Consider the following 10163-nt stretch of genomic DNA (forward strand, 5'->3'; position numbering starts at 1 on the left):
GTTCCATCATTGACCCTATGTGGAGCCAACATGGAACCGGAGGTCAAAACCTTTTGGTTCCCAGTCAGGCTTCCCATACGGACTCCACATAGATGGCTAGTTCCTGAGAAGTTAAGCTAAAAAGCCAAGGGAAACAGAGTTGGGTATACAGTGTGCACTGCACACCCTGAAATCTGACCCGAACAGCGCAGAACAATTTTCTGATGCAGATAAGAATCCCTGATCAATTATCATATATACTAGCAATCTAGAACACTCTCACTAGTTCAAGCTAGGGTCACCAATTCAAGACTATATGGTACTTAAAAATGGAGCTTCGGATTAAGCACCCTAGCTGAAGCGGAGGTCCTGAACAGAACAGCTCAACCAGGAATGCAGGGATCCAAAATCCAGCATCCTGACCTGTGTCTTACTAGCAGTTTACCTCAGCATCTCTGAACCAATGCAGAGCCAACATTCACTACTAGCAATGCAAGACATATAATATGATCCGACTGATCCAACATATAATGTGTTCTGTTGAAGAACATCAAGAAAACTTGCTGTTCAGCCCATGGTCCCTTATCCCTCATCAGACATTCAGCATCTGGACTTGGGTCTTACTAGCAGCTTAATTTCCTTAACATCACCATCAGCAATCCAGAGCGATCAGCTGTCACTAGCAGTTCAATCCAGGGTTGCTGATCCAGGTCCAGATCTTAATCATCTCCTGTGGGCTCCTGGGATGCACGAGCATCAAGCTCTGGTAGGCGCAGGCATTCTCTCGGTACCTCTCTTCAATGTTGAACGTCCTGAAGCCTTTGTGCTTCTCTGGCACTAGTCCCAGCTTCTGCAGGCACATGCCTGTGTAGACATCGTCAATGGGGTACAGCGAGATGTGGCGAGAGACGTTCCTCAAACGGAGCCCCACGCTGCCTGAGTAGAGGTACCCTCCTCCACCTGCATACGGCGGGTAAGGTCCCACAAAGACGCTCTCTGGGATGTAGTACTTCAGCTTCTTGTCCCGATGAGGTCCAGCATTGGTAATCACATCTCCAATAAAGAGATCCCGGGCTGCAGTGCCAGAGAGTTTGCTGAGGTACCTCAGGATGTGACGAGTGTTGACGAAGACGTCGTCGTCACCCTTGAAAACGTAGCGAGCTGAGGGGCAACGGTTGCCCAGCCACTCCAAGAAGAGTACCTCCTTCAGGGTGAGGTTGAAGAAGGTGTCACGGTAATCCCACTGGAGGATGTCCCCATGCAGCTTTGCCTCATGACGGACCATTGCGGACAAGTCTGGGAAGTAGTCACTCGCTTCAGTGTTGCCCAGGAGAAAAATGGTGGCCACACGCCGTTTGGCGAGGATGCCAGCGCGACCCCAAGACTGCCTGATGGCCTGCCTCCGGTCAAAATGTGGCGCCAAAGACTTAATGGCCAGCAACAGAAAGGGGGGTTCTGAGCAAGCCCCAGGTGCATCCGTCAGCATACGGTATGACCTGCACCGCATGTACAGCAGAAAGTCCTTGAAACGCTGGGGCAGGGAGTTATAGTCCTTGATCTGCAAGGTCACACCTATGTCCGGCTTGCAAAGGTCTGTCCGACTCGTGTAGTTCAGCCAATCGGACATTTGTGGGAACTCTTGTAAGGTTGAGTTGCTGGTGGAGAGGGCTGAAGCAATCAAAGGGTTGTGGATATGGTCCAGGTGCTGTTGCTCACGGTTCCAGAATGCCTCACTGAGTTCAAACTTCTTCCAGAAACGATTTGGGGGGGCGTGCGACTCCATGGGGTTCGATTTGCCATAGCCGTAGCTCCGGGTCACCTCTACCAGGATGTAGATGAGGAAGTTGATCATCATCATCACGCCCAGGACCTTTGTCTTTCTCCTGCTGGCCTGCATCCTGAGAATGCACTCACCACCTACAAATGAACATTAACAAACAAACACAAAGGAAGTCTGTCAGTGTTCATTCACAACATGTCATTCAGCAGAAGTTCTGATCTAGGACCAGCCTTTGAGGAGCTTCGTCAGGGATGTCCATAGCGTAAGACCGCAGCACCGCAGCATGATATTGAAAATATTCAGACTCCGATTGGTTCAGTGGCCTAAGGCTCCACCACTATGACCCGAATTCTGAATCCCGAGGCATGCCCCTTTGCCATCAGCAGCTCGCCCATCATCACTCCTAATGTTGGCCGGCACTTTCCTCTGAACCCCCTGTTACAACATGCAAGCAGTATCAGTATTCGATACACTATATGTCCAAATGTTTGTGGACACCCCTAAATGCATTCAGCTATTTGAAGTACACACAGCTTGCTTGTCTAGTCCCTGTAGAGAAGTACTGCCAGTAGAATAGGACTCCCTGAAGCAGATAAACATGAACCTATTGGCACCATGCTGCCTAATGCCAGGCGTGGGCTAGAGGGGCATAAAGCCCACCCAGCATTGAGCTGTGGAGCAGTGGAACTAACTGTGTTCTCTGCAATGATTAAATGCGATAAACTTCTCACAGCAATTCAAGAGACTCCATAAGAAATATGAATGAGGCATTTGTCCCAATACTTTTGTCCATATAGTGTATATAAGGGGTTGTCTAATTGTGCCCAAAATCCCAAAAATGCCACTGAAAAAAAAAAATTACACGGAACCAGAGTATTAGCCTGATGTGTCACCTCTGAGAAGGTACCACTGCAACAATGGAATTCTTCTCAACGGGGAACCAAAGCGTTCCTCACAAAGCAATCAATCATCAACCCCTCACCGGTCATCAAGGCAGCAAGTAACAGGGTGCAAACTGAGCCAACAGGTGGAGGTTAGCTGTGTTTCAGACCCCTGCACTCTTAAAAATATAAGGTGCCCCCAAAAGCAATGGTTCTTTGAGCAATGGCATACAACAGTGGTTCCCAACCCTGGTCCTGGAGGACCCCTGCTCTGCACAGTTCAGTGGTTTCCAGCTCCAATACACAACCGTCAACTCAAGTAGGGCTTGATAATTAGCTGTTTAGCTGGATCAGGTGTGTTGGGAACCTGGTAAACACTCAAATGTGCAGGGCAAGGATGGGAACCACAGCCACAGAAGAACCACATTTGGTTCCATTAAGTACCATGTTTGTAAAAAAGAATCTTTTATTGGCCTAAAGAACCTTTGCTTGATTGACCAATCCTACGGCTCCTCACACTCTTCACGCGTTACACAAGACAAGAACCCAACGTGGTTCTTCTATGGCATGGCTCAGAGAACCTATTGTAGCACCTTTATTGTTAAGAGTGTGTATGAAAGGTGGGTTACTCACAGCTGGGGCAGGAGCAGGGCTGGTCGACGGCGAGCTCCATGAGAATGGTGGATTCGGGCCGGTTTGGTCCGAAACGTCGATCCCTATGGATGGGTTTGGACCAGAATTGTGAGGGCAGGCCCGGCAGCATGCCGGCAAGCTTTGCATTCCCCAAATCTCTCGCTCTTGCCTCCCCTTTCTCGGCTATCCTTCCTCAGCTCTTCCGAAGTACTGTTCCTCCAACCGTCTTTTTGCTCTTCTCAATCCCTATTCATGCTCTCTTCAGTGTTCTCTCTTGCTCTGTTGCTCTCTCTCTCTCTCTCTCTCTCTCTCTCTCTCTCTCTCTGTCTGGCTCGCACTCCCTCCCTCCCTCTCCCAGGAGACTCTACCAGTAGTCATGTGTCCTTGATTCTAGCGTCCTCATGACACCAATTACATGTTTGCATGTGGTATCCTAGAGCCACACAACAGCCAGAAAGATGCCCTATAAAAACCACATCAGCCGCCATGGCTGTTACACACAGCTACTCCGGCACCAGACCGATCCAGTCTTGGCATCCAACTATTATTTCACCACTGGTTTAGCATAAACATCCACTACTAATCTCCCAATTCTGACCAGTTCACTTCAGTCTCAGTCTGACGGAAAGTCTCCCTTTGAGAGAGCCAACCTCTAGACATGGTACACTACATGTCCAAAAGTTTGTGGACACCCCTTCTAATGAATGCATTCGGCTACTTTACAAAGTTGCACCCATTGCTGACGCAGATGTGGCAATGCACACACACATACAGCTTGTCTAGACCCTGTAGAGAAGTACTGCCAATAGAATAGGACTCTCTGGAGCAGATAAACATGAACCTATTAGCACCATGCTGTTGCCTAATGCCAGGTTATAAGACCCCAGCATTGAGCTGTGGAGCAGTGGAACCAACTGTGTTGCACCACCCAATACTTTTGGGACGAGTTGGGGAGTTGGGGGATGGGTGAGGTGGTGATCATCCAACATCCTGACCTCAACAACACTGCTCCTGCCGCTGAATGCAAGCAAAAAACTTGAATTGTCTTGAAATGACAAAAAAACGAATGAGCAGGTGTCTCAATACTTTTGTCCACATGGTGTATATCAGTGGGTATATATATATATATATATATATATATATGTGTGTGTGTGTGTGTGTGTGTGTATTTATATACACTGACCCCAGATGGAGTTGATCAGCAATACAGGATATGCTAATGTTGCTAGCTAACAAACGGCTAACGATTGGATTGAAACGGTCAGCAAACTGATCTCCGTAAATAAATGCCAACATTTTAATATAGAAATAGAAATAAATCAATTAAAATAAGGTTAAAAGGCATCTATTACTGGATTATCGGTATATGCAGACAGTTCACTCCTGCTTTTACACCCATGTTCCTCTAAATGGACACCCGCTTAAAGCAGAGTGCAGAGGTATTTAAAATGAGGGGGCACGAAGGAACTGCAGGGGGGTGCAGTTGGAGATGAGATAGAAAAAAAAAAGAGAGATTGTATTTATTTTATTTTTAATAATAAATAGTCAAAATTAGTGTCACATGAGCAACTGCAAGGGTCAAAAGGTCCAAAATAGACCCCTTAATTTCTACAAAATCAGCATCATCAAATTAAAAAAGATCAAGCGCATGAAAAATGAGAAATTATGAAACATATGGGTATAAAATATGAGTGTGTGTGGAGGTAAGGCTGCAGTGTGCATGCATGACCAATTTATAGCTTGTGTACAAATGTCCACAATCCAGTTCAGATGAAGTTCTGGACTAATGGTGGTGATGATTTGGCCTGAGTTTTTCTGTACACTCTGTGTGGCGTCTGCTGGTTGTTATTGGGATGGGTCTGACTAGGTGGGAGGTGCAGTGAGTAGGGGATGCATTAACCTGGGGTAAATGGGGGACATGTCAATTTTAAAGGAACTTGAGAAGGAGTGGCTTGCCTGCTCACTTGCCTGCTTGCTCAGATCCAGGGTAGACTCCCAGGGAAGAGGTCAGGCATTAGCTCTGAGGGTGTAGCTTGTATTATTGCCCATCTGACCACCTTAAAGCTTAATCTTAATCTCTGTAGGAGAGGCTGCGTTTGCCCTGCTTTCTCGTCCCTGGCGTAGACTTTTATCACTAGCAATGCCCCCAACACTAGAGTCCAAGTCTCTACCAACACATGTGAAACCAGCCACCGCCTGATGCAGCACAGCTAGGTAGCCAGTGCACGCTCGGAGGAAAGTGTCAGGTCCTCAGCTCAGATACAACAGCTAACAGCCAACGCCTGTGCTGACCAACATCCCACTGCGTGTGAGTGACATGGGGAGGAAGTGCCATCAACCCAACCCCTGAGAGAGCAAGGCCAATTGTCCTCTCTCTGACTCTGGCTGCTGATGGCAAGCAGAATGACCTGGGATTCAAACCAACGATCCTCGGATCGTAGTGGCAGCACCTCAGGCCACTCCGAGCCCCATTTTAGACCATCTCTACTGGTCCTTTCACAGCAATCTGCAACAACTGCCAGATTATGATTTCATGAGGTCACCAAAATCAGCACATTTACATATCTCAGCTTAAAGCGGGGATACGCTGCAGTCGCCAGCTGTTGTGATGTTTCCTGACGTTCATAAAACTGGAAAGAAGAATCAGAAGAATGATCTGATGTCTGATGTAGATCTCTCTTCTCGTCTGCAGGTTCTCCAACTCAAACTACATGGAAATGTGAGGAAGGTTACTTGTTCTGGGTATTAGTGATAGTTCAGGTCTTTAGAACGTCTAAACGAGCAGGAGGAAATGCAAGCCTGAGAAATTGTGGTTTAAAGAACATCTGCTGTCTCTGGAAATACATTCAAAACACCAGCGATCTTCATCATCTCTAGACATAGGAGACGGCCTATGATTTTATTACTAAGTGGACAGAGGAGGACATATTTATTGATTTATTGATTTTATTCTGTAAGCTGTCAGTAAACAAGCTATTATAAGGAAACGGCTTCAGGCTGTTCCACCAGGTCCACCTCAGTGGAGAGATATCACTCATGAAATCCAGTAATGGCTAACAAATGGACTGCATGTCCCTGATTTTGAGATTGTAGAAGTCTTTGAGACAGATTGTCTTGGAGACAACACCACTGTTTTATTAGAAAACAGCGACTTTGCAGATTCAGGCCATGCCTTCAGCTCATGTTGATTTGGGAGAAGTTCATTGATCATTGATTTGGAGTTCAGTTGGCTTCATCTTTAAGGTAGGACGCCACCCTCTATTCTGATAAGAGGAGCTGATGGGGTGGTGAAGGGTTGTAAAGACGCAGATGTCGTAGACATGTGAAGAAGGTAGGGATGGTATTTATAGGACGACAGATTTGGGAGGCGGGGCTTCAGGGATGTTCCTCCTATCCTTTCCTAACTCCACTTATCTGGCCTTGCTTATTTTTGCAGGACTGCACAGACACAGGGACGAATGCCTGTACAGTCAGTTTAGAGGAGATACAGGAGGGCTGAGGGCAAAATGGGCTGTTTTTTTTTCTGTCATTGAAACATATGGGGATGGGCGGAGCTATACATCATACCGCAACCAGCCAGCAGAGGCACCAGGCCAGTGGTAGGCCGGCTCCTTTTTTCGGAGACGTCGAGCTGTCCATGTTTACTACTGTTATAAACCAGTCATATTGCCCACCTCTAAAACACACAGTAAGAATATAGCTTAATGGTGCATGCTAATGCTAATGCGAACACACACCCTCCATTATTCTGATCATAAAGCCTCATAATTAACACTAATATTTCCCATCTAGGAAGAGGAACCGATAAAGAAGGAGAAAAGGGATGGCGGGGTGGGGCGGAGGAGGGTTTTACAGTAACAGAGCTAAGCAAAACTAAGACATGGTACAAAGGTCTGAGCAGTAAAGTGCTGCGGTGCTGTCGGCTGCTTTGATTAGCGTGACTCTACACCTCAGATGAGACAGATTAGCCTTGATTAGTACTCAGTGTACTTCACAATCCAGTGCCTGGACCAGTGTAGAGTAGCGGCGTAGACACTGAACAGATCTGACACGTTACCGCACATGACCTCAAGGCAACGGCACGCCTAGGTTAACAGTTAGCAAGCTAAAGTTAGCTACAAAAGTATTGGGACACCTCTTTCAGCGTTCCTTCTGAAATCAAGGGTATTAAGAAGAGCTCATGTTGGAGTAAACCTCCTTTTTGATGGATTTGATTCAGATTAAAGGGAATCAGAACTTTGGTAGACTGATATCTCCTTTGGTAGAACCTTGTATCTCCATTTTTGTCATGTACTTCACTTTATTCATTTATTTTATAAATCTATTTTATAAATATATTAATCCAGCTGTCCTTAACCTTATATTTATACAAGTTTTAGACGAATAAACCAGCAGAAATGGTCCTAAACTCTTTCCACTGATAGTTCAGAAGTGGTTACCATTTTGTAGATACAAGGTTTTGTTCTGACAGTGAAGATTTAACGGCAGTGCTGGGCTAGCTGTGCTAGGGTCACTGACCTTTCAAATCTGAAGTCCAGCAAGTAGGCAGTCTGAGTTGTCCCAGCGGTGAGAATGAGCTTCTCAGCATGTGTCGGCATGGTAGCACGAAGAGGGTGTGAGCTATTTCTTAGGATGTCCAACAGTGTGTTAACTCATACGGACATTAATGAGTTAACTGGCCCGTAATTAAAGCTCAGCATGACTTCAGTCCATCCGGATCGAGTTCCAGAAGTTGGGGGGGAGGGGGGGGTCATGTTGTCTGACAGAGGAGTGTTGTATACTTGTGTTTTCTTGCAGAGAAGAAGAGAAGAGCGAGCTGCTGGAGGATTAGGGGTATTGTATGTATATGGACAAAAATATTGGGACACCTGCCCAAAGCCTTCTTCCCTTTAGGACTTTGCAACAGGAGGTATCTGCCTGACCCTGAAGCTTTTGACCCTGTAACCTCTAGGCTATCTGCATCTCCAGGAACTTTGCACAGGAGGCCAAAAGTCAGACTACACATGGTGTTTTAGGGTCAACAGGACCTGGTGATGGTTAAATGCGTGAATATGACTAATTATGTAATTGGACTCTATAAAAAATTATATTATTCGAGTAACTGACGTACATCTGAATAAGGTCAACCATGAACCCCTTAAAAACATCACTAAGAGTTAGCGTAGCATTATGTGAATACAGCAATGAGGCCATAACCCAACTGAGAACCCCCCCCCTCCTCCTCCACTTTAGGCTGGTAGACGTCCTGTCTGGCATTTAAATGCATGGAAATGACCTCCAGACGGACACCTGCAGCAAGTAAACATACTGCGCACAGCTCCTTACGTCTCACAGCGACGGTGTGATATCATCCCCAGTCCTGTTTTAGGACAAACAAAGCCTACTGGTGTGACAACTGGCAAGAGACGTGCCATACGGATCGTTCCCAAAAAACTTCACACCAGCAAACTCACCGATCTCACTTCTCTCCATATTTAGCCATAAGGCTTAATAATAAGAAAGGGTCTGTACCCTACATTTCTCTGGTGCTTTATTCTTGCACCCTGAGGTCCACTTATGATCTCTGCATGAGTTCATGTAGTGAAACGGTAATAATTCCTTTACGTTGCTTTTTCTAATGACAGTATTTTTTTACAGGGACTAGACAAGCAAAGTAAAGCTAAATGCATTCATTAGATGAGGTGTCCACAAACATTTGGACATGTAGTGTATCAGTTTGGGATGTTGGTCCAAATCAAACACTTATTCGGTCGTGTGCACTTAGATTACACCATAGCCCAGACTCTCCACCAGGGGGACTCCTAAGACCTCGACCACAAGTCAAGCTCTGTCCACATCCCAGTGCTGGGGACTTTACACCCCTCTAGCCAATGATTATACAAGCTGTGGGTGGACCTGTTGACAAGGTCTGCCTTGTGCTTCCTCTCACTGGCCACTTTATTAGAAACACCTACCTTGTCCCCTTCCACTCACTGGCCACTTTATTAGAAACACCAACCTTGTACCCTTCCACTCACTGGCCACTTTATTAGAAACACTTACCTTGTACCCTTCCACTCACTGGCCACTTTATTAGAAACACCAAGCTTGTACCCTTCCACTCACTGGCCACTTTATTAGAAACACCAAGCTTGTACCCTTTCACTTACTGGCCACTTTATTAGAAACACATACATTGTACCCTTCCACTCACTGGCCACTTTATTAGAAACACCTACCTTATGCTTCCACTCACTGGCCACTTTATTAGAAACACCTACATTGTACCCTTCCACTCACTGGCCACTTTATTAGAAACACCTACCTTATGCTTCCACTCACTGGCCACTTTATTAGAAACACCTACATTGTACTCTTACACTCACTGGCCACTTTATTAGAAACACCTACCTTATGCTTTCACTCACTGGCCACTTTATTAGAAACACATACATTGTACCCTTACACTCACTGGCCACTTTATTAGAAACACCTACCTTGTACCCTTCCACTCACTGGCCACTTTATTAGAAACACCAACATTGTACCCTTACACTCACTGGCCACTTTATTAGAAACACCTACCTTATGCTTCCACTCACTGGCCACTTTATTAGAAACATAAACCCTTCCACTCACTGGCCACTTTATTAGAAACACCAACCTTGTACCCTTTCACTTACTGGCCACTTTATTAGAAACACCAACCTTGTACCCTTTCACTTACTGGCCACTTTATTAGAAACACCAACCTTGTACCCTTTCACTTACTGGCCACTTTATTAGAAACACCTACCTTGTACCCTTCCACTCACTGGCCACTTTATTAGAAACACCTACCTTATGCTTCCACTCACTGGCCACTTTATTAGAAACATAAACCCTTCCACTCACTGGCCACTTTATTAGAA

General features: G+C 45.9%; 1 protein-coding gene across 2 annotated transcripts in view; it reads right to left on the reverse strand.

Moving 5' to 3' along the window:
* Positions 1–449: 449 nt before the first annotated feature.
* Positions 450–10163, reverse strand: part of b3gnt2a (UDP-GlcNAc:betaGal beta-1,3-N-acetylglucosaminyltransferase 2a) — a 10884-nt gene continuing 1170 nt past the window's right edge. Inside the window, exons 1-2 of one of the 2 annotated variants that reach the window (XM_072657754.1) lie at positions 3274–3559; positions 450–1896 (exon numbers count right to left, since the gene is read on the reverse strand). In XM_072657754.1, the coding sequence (XP_072513855.1) occupies positions 659–1896; positions 3274–3403 (1368 nt within the window). In that variant the 5' untranslated portion in view covers positions 3404–3559 and the 3' untranslated portion in view covers positions 450–658. Of the gene's footprint in view, positions 1897–3273; positions 3560–10163 lie in introns of those variants that run through there. The other variant, XM_072657755.1, reaches the window with a different exon arrangement.

Source organism: Salminus brasiliensis, chromosome 15, assembly GCF_030463535.1.
Source record: "Salminus brasiliensis chromosome 15, fSalBra1.hap2, whole genome shotgun sequence".
Lineage (NCBI taxonomy): Eukaryota > Metazoa > Chordata > Actinopteri > Characiformes > Bryconidae > Salminus > Salminus brasiliensis.